The sequence below is a fragment of the Conger conger genome, chromosome 6, assembly GCF_963514075.1.
Source record: "Conger conger chromosome 6, fConCon1.1, whole genome shotgun sequence".
NCBI classification, from domain to species: domain Eukaryota; kingdom Metazoa; phylum Chordata; class Actinopteri; order Anguilliformes; family Congridae; genus Conger; species Conger conger.
In genome coordinates, this window is record NC_083765.1 from 61,453,578 (window position 1) to 61,466,649 (window position 13,072).

General features: G+C 43.8%; 1 protein-coding gene across 1 annotated transcript in view; it reads right to left on the reverse strand.

The window, feature by feature from the left end:
• Nucleotides 1–13,072, reverse strand: part of LOC133131086 (protein unc-13 homolog C-like) — a 126,400-nt gene that overhangs the window by 65,767 nt on the left and 47,561 nt on the right. The window contains exons 16-17 of the mRNA XM_061246214.1: nucleotides 11,454–11,582; nucleotides 807–940 (exon numbers count right to left, since the gene is read on the reverse strand). Of these exons, the coding sequence (XP_061102198.1) occupies nucleotides 807–940; nucleotides 11,454–11,582 (263 nt within the window). The remainder of the gene's footprint in view (nucleotides 1–806; nucleotides 941–11,453; nucleotides 11,583–13,072) is intronic.

Consider the following 13,072-nt stretch of genomic DNA (forward strand, 5'->3'; position numbering starts at 1 on the left):
TTACACAGATGAATACTGTTCATACAGTTTGTGGATAATGGGACATACAAACAGAGAATAGGATATGAACATCATGAGCACTGCCGTATATGTTTGTGGTGGCAGAGGACAGGATGTGTCTCTTTACTGTATGTGATTTACACACATTATGTATTTGTATACCCATTGTGGCTCATCACCTGAGAGCATGCTTAGAAGAATTTCCTCTGCCGTGTACTGCACTGTAGGCGCACAAGCACTTTGGATTGATATAGCTCCACTCCAGAAACTACTACGTACTACATCTCTCTTAAATAAATCATTGCTATTGCTTCCAATGAATCTCCACTCCTAATTCTATTTAAGATCGAATAGAACAGATAAAAAAGAACATCTTGAGCAAGCCAGAGAATTTGGGGGCAGAGGGGGTAGCCTGATGTTATTGTGCAGAAAATTGAAAATAGCCTGTTGTTATTCCGGAACAATGTAGAGAGGAAACAGTGATGGAGGAGACACAGTAACTGAAAATATGAGATTGGTGTACTCCCCCAGAGCAAACTAGAGCTACACCCTGAGCTAGCTGCCTTTTAGGTAATCTAAGCAGTAGGTACACTAGTGGTAGGAAAAAGCATTGCTGGGCTGAATTGCCCGTTCTCCGTGTTATTCTATGTTGGGCACAGCCGTTTGGGCCTCTGAGCAAAGCCCTTAACCCCGCATTCCTCCATGGGCTGCTTAGTCGAGTTAACTGTAAGTGGTTTGGATAAAAGTGTCAGATAAATGATGATAATTGTGTTGTGTTGAAGAGAGAGGCTGGTTTGGTGACTCACTGGTTGATCACTGGCGTGTATGCGGTCCTGTCCTCATCGATTACCGACACCATCAGGGTGATGAGCTTGGGCCAGAACTCCAGGTTCTTTATGGAGGGCCCCTGCTCCTCACGCGGGATGTCCTGTTTCTTCGCCTGGCCGGAGGTGGCAGAGGTGTGGGAGGAGCAGGAGGAGGAGGAGGAGGAGGAGGAGGGAGGGGGAGAAGAGAGAAGGATAGAAGAGGTTTATGATACGCAGCGCAACTGAATAATTCACCGTGAAAGACCAGGTAGTCCTCAATGTTTTATTGAACAAGCACGGTCGGATGCATCGACGGGCGTGAAAACAAGGGCTGTCCTTTAGCTCGAGAATGATGTCAAGAGATGTGGGAAAAAGTGAACACAAAGCAAACAACACGGCCATCTCAGACAACGTTCTTTTTTCCACTGGCTGCATTGATAATTTCAAGGATTTATAACCGCCCACATGAAATTCAATTCAGATATGCAAATTTGTTATTAAATCTAAGCCATGGTAAGCCAAATTGGATTAGATTGGCATGGCATTCACAATTTTTGAAGTTCTTTTGAAGTAGTTTTGATTTCATATTACATAACTCTGATCAATCATTGATGAGACCACGATAACAATAAAATGGAAATGTGCAAAAGGGTAAAAATGTGCAAAATCTGGATATCAGCAGGATATGGAAACTGTAACATATTTCATACTGCACTATATTATAAGAGACTGAACAACATTTGCATCTTATTGCATTCAACATTTTGTAAACTGGTACAGAATTATACTATTTAGTAATATGAGACTCAGATAAGTACTTTAACATGCACATTGAAGGTATAATGTTGGGGCAGTCTATAGCCCACTGGCTAAGTTGCTTGACTGGGTCCAAGAAGGTTGGTCCAGGGGGGATTGGCCCGTGCTTAGTCAAATCAAATGTCTTTTTGGATAAAGGTGTCAGCTAAATAATGTTAAATAAAATAAATAAATAAATAAAATAAACATTATGAAAACATTGGTACTCACACAAAGTCATTGTCCTTAAAAGTACTGTACAGCATAATGTCTGTACCTCATTCTGAAGCACAGCAATTACTCTGCTCTCTGGGCATGGTCATGACCATCACAGGTGACTGCTCTGACCTCAGCACAGTTTGATACTCACTCACGGTCCTGTCCACTACACTGCATGTTCTTGGGCTGTAAATCTTTTCCTCCTGAAATGTGCATTTAAAGACGAGCTGAAACGGAAGTTAGAGCTGCACTAGCTTCCACGATATGATGTATAGGATACAGTGTACGGGAGTGAAACGGATCCGGGGGAGTTTTTGAAGGGTGGGGGGTCGATTTGACTGACATCAAATGAGGATGCGCGCCACTGTGTGAACAGGATATTGATTGGAGGGGAATGGAAAATGGATTTTCATACATTTGATCGACATACACTAGCACACAATGACGTAAAATCTAATTTTCCAGGAAATGGATGGAAAAAACTGTGGAAACACAATTTCAGCTCGTCATTAACATAATATTAAGCACAAAGACCCTTCATGGGATGGTCTGGAGGAGAGCCTCTCCCATACACACAAACAGAGAAGTAAATCACAAAGGCCAGGCAGTAATGATGTGTGTGTTGACAGGGAAGGGCAGGGTGGGAGAACGGCTCTGAGCCTTGGGGACATCAGAATGCCAGGCTGAGAGGAGAGCAGAGTGCCAGGCTGAGGGGACAGCAGAGTGGCAGGCTGAGGGGACAGCAGAGTGGCAGGCTGAGGGGACAGCAGAGTGGCAGGCTGAGGGGAGAGCAGAGTGGCAGGCTGAGAGGACAGCAGAGTGGCAGGCTGAAGGGAGAGCAGAGTGGCAGGCTGAGGGGGGGGGACAGCAGAGTGGCAGGCTGAGGGGGGGGGACAGCAGAGTGGCAGGCTGAGGGGGGGGGACAGCAGAGTGGCAGGCTGAGGGGACAGCAGAGTGGCAGGCTGAGGGGACAGCAGAGTGGCAGGCTGAGGGGACAGCAGAGTGGCAGGCTGAGAGGACAGCAGAGTGGCAGGCTGAGAGGACAGCAGAGTGGCAGGCTGAAGGGAGAGCAGAGTGGCAGGCTGAGAGGACAGCAGAGTGGCAGGCTGAGAGGAGAGCAGAGTGGCAGGCTGAGGGGAGAGCAGAGTGGCAGGCTGAGGGGAGAGCAGAGTGGCAGGCTGAGGGGAGAGCAGAGTGGCAGGCTGAGGGGGGGGGGACATCAGAATGCCAGGCTGAGAGGACAGCAGAGTGGCAGGCTGAGGGGACAGCAGAGTGGCAGGCTGAGGGGACAGCAGAGTGGCAGGCTGAGGGGAGAGCAGAGTGGCAGGCTGAGGGGACAGCAGAGTGGCAGGCTGAGGGGACAGCAGAGTGGCAGGCTGAGGGGGGGACAGCAGAGTGGCAGGCTGAGGGGACAGCAGAGTGGCAGGCTGAGGGGGGGACAGCAGAGTGGCAGGCTGAGGGGACAGCAGAGTGGCAGGCTGAGGGGAGAGCAGAGTGGCAGGCTGAGGGGAGAGCAGAGTGGCAGGCTGAGGGGAGAGCAGAGTGGCAGGCTGAGGGGGGGGGGACATCAGAATGCCAGGCTGAGAGGACAGCAGAGTGGCAGGCTGAGGGGACAGCAGAGTGGCAGGCTGAGGGGACAGCAGAGTGGCAGGCTGAGGGGAGAGCAGAGTGGCAGGCTGAGGGGACAGCAGAGTGGCAGGCTGAGGGGACAGCAGAGTGGCAGGCTGAGGGGGGGACAGCAGAGTGGCAGGCTGAGGGGACAGCAGAGTGGCAGGCTGAGGGGACAGCAGAGTGGCAGGCTGAGGGGGGGACAGCAGAGTGGCAGGCTGAGGGGACAGCAGAGTGGCAGGCTGAGGGGGGGACAGCAGAGTGGCAGGCTGAGGGGACAGCAGAGTGGCAGGCTGAGGGGAGAGCAGAGTGGCAGGCTGAGAGGACAGCAGAGTGGCAGGCTGAGGGGGGGGAGAGCAGAGTGGCAGGCTGAGGGAGGGGACAGCAGAGTGGCAGGCTGAGGGGGGGGACAGCAGAGTGGCAGGCTGAGGGGGGGGGGGGGGGGCAGCAGAGTGGCAGGCTGAGGGGACAGGAGAAGGCATGATGCCAGGACCTTGGAGACGACTCCTACATTGTCCCCCTCCCCCCTTCACAATCAGGTTAGACAGTTTGACTCATTTCAATATTTGCCAATGGATAAGAAAAATTCACTTGTCAAGCACACATTAACTTGAAACAAGCTAGTATTCTCTACTTGACAGACTGAAATTCTTGTTAAGATGGTAATTTTTTGCAGTGTGTCCTGAGTTTGCCTTTGTAGACAGCTGTAGGAGGGCTGGGCTGGATCCTCCAGGCAATGTGATTCTCACTGTCATCACCAGAAGCAGTGAGATCTGTCCAAGATGTCTCACACCTCCCTGTTTCTCTCTCTCTCTCTGTATGCTTGTTGTATACTGCACACTATAAAAGATTCCAGTAGGAACCCTGTGATTCCATATATGAACCCTATAGTTAAAGGGTTTTTTGTCATACAGAATAGCTCTTTGTCTGGAAGCTTTCACACTATACCCCTATGATAGAGGGTTGCATAAAGAACTAAAAAGGGGTCTTCTATGGAATCAAGCCAAAGAATTCCTAAGCGCGCACATGGTTCATAATATTGGCCCACAGTCAACCACACAGTACAGTCCATAAAAACACCTTCTACTTTCAGCATGCTCAGGTGAAATAGTACTCATTCAGCATACACATAACTCTTCTTCAGGTATTGACTGTGACGGTGAAAATACTACAGACTCTTTCATTCTGCTTCTGTTGAGCTGGTGAGATATACAGGGACATGAAAAAGAGACAAAGAGGGACAGATGGAAAAGGCCTTCGGCGCTACAGTAGCTTCTTATTCACAAATAGCAAAAAACTATGATCGTATTAGCAAATCTCAGCTGTCTACTGTTCAGGTATACAGAACTGCCCAGAGATACAGTGGTGTAGTGACAGCCATCAATCAGTAGATGAAAATTGGGGCAATGTAATTGGGCGATATGCATTCCAAAACTTATGTTTATCATTGCTAGGAGGATAGTAATGTAGCTTTGATTAATAGGATCGATTTTCAAAAGTGAAGTGTTACAATTAAAAACTATAATACTCTCTAAATGGCTTAATGAGCTTAAATAATCACAGCACCATGAATACAGATTCAAAATAAACATGAAGTGATTCTGACCCTAGTGAATAAACTGATGCTCTGAACAGAGCATTTCACAGACATTGTCTGTATGTTGACATTCACGCAGTACAAAATGTATGTGAGATGCATACAAATTCAAACAAGAAAGCAAAGGGGAAAAAAGCAAAGGATCATTTTTCTCTTTTAATGCAGGAGGATTACCCTTCACACAGCCAAAAGGGAATAAACAGTGAGCAAGCAATCCGCTTTCTTACAATCAACATACAGCACATCACTTTAAAATAACCAAGCAATTAAAATACCAGTGTTCAAAATGTTAAAATGTACCCTTACGTAATGATTACTGCACACTTGGAAATTTCAAATCGACATAATCAGATGAGGCAAAAGACCAGTCCAGCCCAGCACATGGAGGTGGCAGGGGGTATTTAACAAACATGCTTCGCAGCAGGTTTAGCTGGAGCCAGCGGTCTGAACCCACTGATTCCACCATTAGTAGGAAGAGGACGGAGCAAGGCTGTCTGCAGTCCTTCAGACGACTAAACTGCCCATGCTGCGCCCCCCGCCTCCCCCACATCCGGCTCATCCCAGAAAGCAAATCCAAATACGGCCACACACACAACACCTCAGCACTGCTAGCCTCATCTACAGCACACAGCAGCACACAGCCTGTTCGGATCTCGACCTGTCAAAACGCTGACCCGGAGCGGGGGAGACTGCGTCTGCTTAATTGGAGGTAGAAATAATGAAATAAATGTCACCGCGGGATGCGGATCTGCTATGCAAATTGCCCTGGAGTTCGTTGAAGGGCATTTTGCAACATTAGGCCCAGTCTGATATTAGAATCGTGCCCCACTGAGTTTTCTCCTTATCGCGTGCTGTATGTGGTAAACTGATGGAAATACAGTTCTTATGATGTCACAACAACAGCTGGCAAAACATGCCAACTTGGAAACAAAATGTGGCAAAACGTTCTCAAAGAGCAGTGACGCGTGTTTGTGTTTGTTTTTTTAAGTCCCGAACCTGCCCCCAGAGCCCAATTCTCCCTCCCTCCCAAACATACGTCATTTCACGTGGGAAATCGTTTTACAAACAGCTCTGAAAAATAGCAGTTACACCAAAAAATAGCAATTACACCCTAACATACACCCAGTGATCACTTTAATAGGTAGACCTGTACACTAGCTTAATGGAAATATTTAATCATGTGGCAGCAATTATCATCAATCATGTGGTTCCGGTGTTGTTGTCAGAATGGGGAAGAAATGTGATCTAAGTGACTTTGACCGGGGAATGATTGTTGGTGCCAGACAAGGTGGTTTGAGTAGCTCAGAAACTGCTAATCTCCTGGGATTTTCACGCACAACAGTCTCTAGAGTTCGCAAAAAACATCCAGTGAGCAGCAATTTTGCAGAGAGAAACATGTTGTTAATGAGAGAGGTCAGAGGAGTAGGGCCAGACTAACCACACATTACAACAGTGGTGTGCAGAAGATCATCTCTGAACACACAATGCGTCAAACCTCTAAATGGATAGGCTACAGCAGCAGAAGAATAAATACCTAATAAAGTGCTCATTAGTAATCATTTTACTTGGATCAGTATGGAACACAAATCCAAAGCTCCAGGGTGATGTGAGAAGCTCAGAAACACAAATATGCAGGTGGGCCTTTAAAGCACATATCTACAACTTGGACTGAGAATCAAATACAAGCATACACAAATACAAGAGTACAAATGGCCAGATCTTGTCTGGTGACATTTGCCTTGTACACATTTCAGCCTCCGAAAGGGGGATTTATTCGATAAATGCCTAAAACGCCTAAAAACTAGATGTTCTACACGCAATGACATCACCCTGAAAGGGCTTTAAAAATGGTGAAAACTGGAGCATTTCAAGCATTAAACTTTGCAAAACTAACATTAAAAAAAAACATAATAAAAAGTCTTGAATGCAAAGCAATAAAAAAAACTACAGAGTGACAACAACAGGAAGAGAACAAATTACAAATGTTTTCATCTCCCAGTGCTTTAGTACTGAACAATTGCTTTAAGGTATGGAGTATAAAAGTGGAATTATGAGATCTGACAGTAATTTCGGTCTGTCTGGTTGAGAGATTGTGCCTCTCTGAGTCCACAGTGCCAGCCTCTGACAGAGTAATTATCGTGTGCTGGGTCGCACACAGGCTCAGCGGAGAGACCATTGCCATAAAAAGGACTGCCTTTGGCTGTATTGCACTGTCAGCCATGAGAAACCAGAATTGCGAGCGCCGTATGGCCAGAACGTTAATCACTTATCTCTGTTTACCACAACTTCTTTCTTCCTCTTAGCTACTGTGTGAGAAATACTTGGACAGAACATGCATTATATAATGTTTGCCTTTCACTACTAACTTGCATTGAAAAGCAGTGTACGTAATCCTTAAATAACTAAGCCCTCAACAACACACAGACGAAACTGTGCTTGCAAATACGCATACTGTATATGAACACATTTTCTGTTGTCAGTGAACATTTCTCCAAAGAGTATCTTGAACCGTAAGAGAACAAGCTGACAAAATCCCAGCAGCATTTGTGACATCATCATTTGGGACTGACCAATCAGGCGGTGGAGGAAGGGTCATTCAATATTAAGCGCAGAATACATCAAATTCAGATGTATGCATTTTCCCTATATGCAGATATTGCTGGCTCCCATGTGATGCCATAACCCACAGCAGCAAGGCCAGCGATGTTTGCTCAGTGGAACATTCCGGTTTATCTGGCTGCTGTAGACTTGCCCACGTGACCCTGGCAGCCCTAGGCGATGTTCTTCATGTCTTCACAGCTGATCTACTCAGCGGAACGAGAGCAGGGCAGAGATTTGCTCCCTTAAAAAAAAGCTTCTCGCTTTCTTTTTAAAAAATCTCTCTCTCTCCAAGAGGCTAGAGCTGCTCATTTGAGCAACCCCTGCCCATCAGAATCCTGAGTGCTTTTTTTTTGTTATTACATAACCAGCCTCTGGAATCACTGCTAACATTTTAGAAAGGAGGAACAAAGCAGCGAGAGAACTAACCCTCGGTGGGAATGCGGCTTGCTCTCTTACCCAAAGACCTCCACGCGGACCGCTGCTTCATTGTACCCGAACAATAATAAAGTATTCAGCTTTTCAGTATTCAGTATTTCTCCAAGATTGTGACCAGGGCATTTTGCTCTCATTCGAAAAATTAGTCGTTTTCGTCCTGTGTGCTATCTCCACAGCTCGATATGCATGCATTCTCCGTGAATTATTCAGAGCTGAGAACAGAGATTATGAACGATACCTATTTTAAACCAATTAGACAATTCGGCTGCATTGTCACAGTGCTTCAAAGCTTTCTTGGCAGGAATAGCTCCTCTTTTTTCGACAGCTGTCACACTGTTGATTAACTGGATTGCTATTTTTCGATTGCTGTGGACGTGGATGCAATTAGCAGCAGCATCTATCTCTCTGGAGGGGTAATTGCCAATGACACCTTTGGCTGTTTGAGCAAATAAAGTTGAGGGACGAATATCATTCAACTTTTGAATCAATCGTATTATTATGCAGCTGGTTATTCCATCTAAGTAGCGAATCTACAACCAACCAACCACTCTGAATATTCAGAAATGGTATTTATGAGATATACAAGTAAACACAGTTAAATAAAATATATGGTTGAGTCATACTTCTACAATTCATAAATACTACATTTAAGAGATTGCTCATAATTCTTAGTGGAGAAAACTGAAAACTGCAGTAAGTCTAGTGGGAAAGCAAGGCTTGAGGAAATACTGCACTATTACACATTCAATAGAGCATTTCAGTTTCATCTCAAAGTAATGGGTGCTTGATCTAATATAATGTGCTCATTAGTATGATGTTTGTGCAGTTCAAATCTTGTTCTATGTATCAGAGTAAAGAATGTACTGCAATATTTCACATATTAAGAATAAAATGGTAAAATACCAAGACTACTATTACTATTTTCAATAGAAATAGGTGATTCAGGCACCCAGGCATTTGTAAGTAAGTATGCTTGTCAACTTCCCAGTATGCAGTGCCCCACTGGCAAACACACACACACACACACACACACGCAAACACACATACACACACACATGCAGACACACACACGCAAACACACAGACACACAAACACACACACACACACACACACACACAAAACACACACAGACAGACACACACGTAAACAGACACACACATACACACGCAGACACGCAAACACACATACACACACAAACAGACAGACAGACACACAAGCATATACACACACACACACACACGCGCGCACACACAGACAGACAGACAGACAGACAGACAGACAGACAGACAGAGAGACACACACACACATACACACACACACAGCCAGGCCTGGCCTTGGCCTCTTCTCATCTCCAGGGAGAGGGAATCTCTGTGATTTGGCCGAGGAGCTGAATCTGTATTGCAGAAGAATTTTCATCAGGAGCTTTCATTAGGTCCAGTCAAACCACTCTACTGTAGCTTATCTGCTGCATAGGCACAATTATAATTATCCCTCACACTGTAGATGTAACTTTCTGTACCTGGAAGAGACTGTTCCCCATGCAGCACATTCAGAGAGCCCTGAGGCTTAGCCCCATGCAGTGGAAGCCAAGGCCAAATGTTCCTACATGCAGTCTGGCTCATATCAAACTCTATACACAGTGCTGTGCAAACGTCATAGGCATGTGTAACAAAAATCCATACAGCTAAGATGCTTTCAAAAATAACCAAATTAAAAGTTCTAAAAATGGGAAGAAATCCTATAAAGAGTAGTAGATAGTAAATAGCAGTAATAAAAACTAAATCAAATCAATATTTAGCCTGACCACCCTTCACCTATAAAACTGCGTAATTTCTCATAGGTAAACTGTCATGCAGTTTTATAAGAACATCGGCCCAAGGAGAACTTGCCCCCGTTGCCACTGTCTCGCATGCGTCTGACTCCCCACCCAATCCCACACAGCCTCTATCAAGTTTGTTTTTACAAACCCATTTGATTTCTCAGATTAATGCATTAGACATTCCTCCCTACAAGCATGCACAATACAACTAATACAACTACTATTCAGGTCCAGTTTTACGATGAAGAAAGGGCATAACTCAGCTGTGTTTCCTCACTGGGGAGATTCAGAAATGTCACTGTATCTTCACTTAAAGAAGGTAGTTTTCTGTACTCCAAAGTAAAGTTTTCAAGGCCATTTTTGTTTTGACTGTTGAGTAAGGGTTTTCTTCCATCATCTTCCTGAACATGGTATTTCAGGAGGAATAAAACAGAGGTGTTCTTTGCTTTTATTTTAAGAGGATTCATTTTTCAATGTCATTGTTTCACTGTTGGGAATACACTTCACTGCAGTCGGCTTTAATCCCTACTATTGAGTGCTGGTCTGGATTTCTGTTAGACAATCCTTGCATTTTATCTCAAATATTATGGGAATACTGCATATCTGACAAGAATATGTTATGAGGAGCATACTATAGGCTTGTGTAAAATCCTGTGTGAATGACAATAGCATTTGAAAATGCAAATCACAGTTCTGGGGGATATTATTAAGTGTGAATTTTTGGTTTTTCCCCATTAAGCCAGCCTTTGGAAATTTAAAGCCATATCAATTTCACGTCAATGGATTGTGGGTCACGCACACATCTCATTAATTAACACTGCGCTTATATCACTGAAAGAAGGCTTCACGATTCTTTTGTATTCCTGTAATAAGCTAAGGAAATGTCAGAACCACTTATCATATATTTACAGATTCCCAATTCCTTAAGACAGGACAAGAGACATGCTTTAATGGGGGGAATGTTTCCGAAGAAATATTTCAAGAAGTGTAGGGTAAAGCAAATGTCATGTAAAGGTTAGATACGTTTGGCAAGTTAAAGTCTGTGGGACCCCACAATCACTGGACATTTGCATTATTTATATACATTCTACAAACTCAATCCACAAACTCTCATATCCTGAAAAGAACACAGAGCCAGAGTTTTGTTAATTACAAGAGACACATCATGTGCGGAATTTTAAGTCAACAGTATTAAGTCAACTACAGTCTACACTACTCTACAATCAATACATATTCCATGTCTGATTTTCAAAAATAATTGCATACATGAATAACATTGAAATAAAATCCAGATTTTCTCATCTGAAAATGAAAATACATTTAAATATAATTTCAATACATTTCAACAGATTTTTCTTAAATATATATTTTTCAGAATACCAAAATAAATTAATAAATGGTAAATGGTTGGCATTTATATAGCGCCTTTATCCAAAGCTCTGTACAATTGATGCTTCTAATTCACCCGTTCATACACACAGACACACACCAATGGCTGCCTAATACCCTGCTAAATACCCTGCCTAATACCCTGCTAAATGAAGGCAAATGAAGCTTGAAGCCTTTCACTAACCTGATCCAGCATCTGGTTGTACAGGTCGTGGCAGTTGTCAAAAATGTACTTGTAGGTGGAGTCCAGGCAAGCTCGGACACAGTCTTTCACCACCATGCTCGCTCTGGGTGGGCTCTGCAGCTCCTGAACCTTAAAAACAGAAATTTAGGAGAATTTTGGAGTTAAAATTTCAGAATCATTGTTGTAAACCTCTCTGACAAAATTTGTGTAAGGGGTAGATATGAGTACCCATCTCCTCCAAAAAGATCCATACAGATGTTGGGCCCTTCACCAAGGCCCTTAACCCTGCATTGCTCCAAGAGGGATTGCGCCTGTTAGTCTAATCAACTGTAAGGTGCATTGGATAAAAATGTCAGCTAAATAACAAATTATATATTGTATAAAACATATACAGAGCTGTTCCAAAGTGTAATCCATTGGCTAAGCTGCAACTCCTGCAGTGGAGTATTCCGCCAATGTACAGAGCAGTACTGATACTGTACCCAGTCCCACTGCCAAAGAAAAACACTACAGTATGCAACAAACTCAGCAGTACAACTCCCTTAATTTAGGAAGAGGAAAAACAAACAAGCAGACCGGTTTCATCCGTTGTAGAACATCAAAGCCCAACAAGGAACACATCATTAAAATAAACCCCCCAGAAACAATGTACTAGCTGTTCCGCTTTACTGTGAATGCAGCGCAGTGTTTACCCCAATCCCAGAGCATGCACATACACTGCTGCCATGAAGGCAAAGATAATATACACGTATACATGTGAAGCTCCTTAGTTTAAATGCTCTGCTACATAACTGCGATAGTTAGCCAGGCCTTGCCGTTATGGTCAAATAAATAAAGCTGCCAGTCATTAGAGAGCAAATCTGTTTCTACATGGCTCAGATTGGTGCTATAAATAACCTGGTGAAAGGGGGATAGAGTGAAAGGGGGATAGAGTGAGTGCGGTCTCTTTTATGAGATATTAAGGAGTCACACATATTTCAGCTTAATGCAGGACCACAGCGTGCCGTGACTTTCTACCCCCTACAGAATAATCTCAGTCAATAAATGACATTTAGGACATGAAACGCTTCAGGGATTCAAAGGAGGGTACAGTATAACCATAACATTTTCCTTACATCAAAAAAGATGTAATGATATTAATATTCTCAAAGCATAGGGATCCATGGGTGGTACTTGGATGTGGATAAATTAAATTTATAGGCAGAATAAATAAATAATTGCTGAACTACATATTTAATATGAAGACATTTTCCGAGCAGAATTCCAACTGAAATAAAATTAGCATCCATAAATTACAGTATGTGCCACAGAAACAATAGAAGAATCACCAATAGCACTGAGCTGCAAGCAATCATCAGCCCTCAGCACAGTCTTTACCTGTGCGTATGGTCTGAAAGGGATACAATATCACCGGTGAAAAAGGACACAAGTTAATTAAGAGATGGCTGCAACAGTGTTTGAGAGGTTCAAGTCAGGAATAGCTCTGCCTCCCACAGAAATAATTGGAAAAGTTATTGGCTTCAAAAATACACAAAGAAAGCACCTACCACATTTTTCATTTGTTATTGAACTGTAAATCACGTCTGTTCAAAAGCTTACAAAATTAATGTTAACTATGC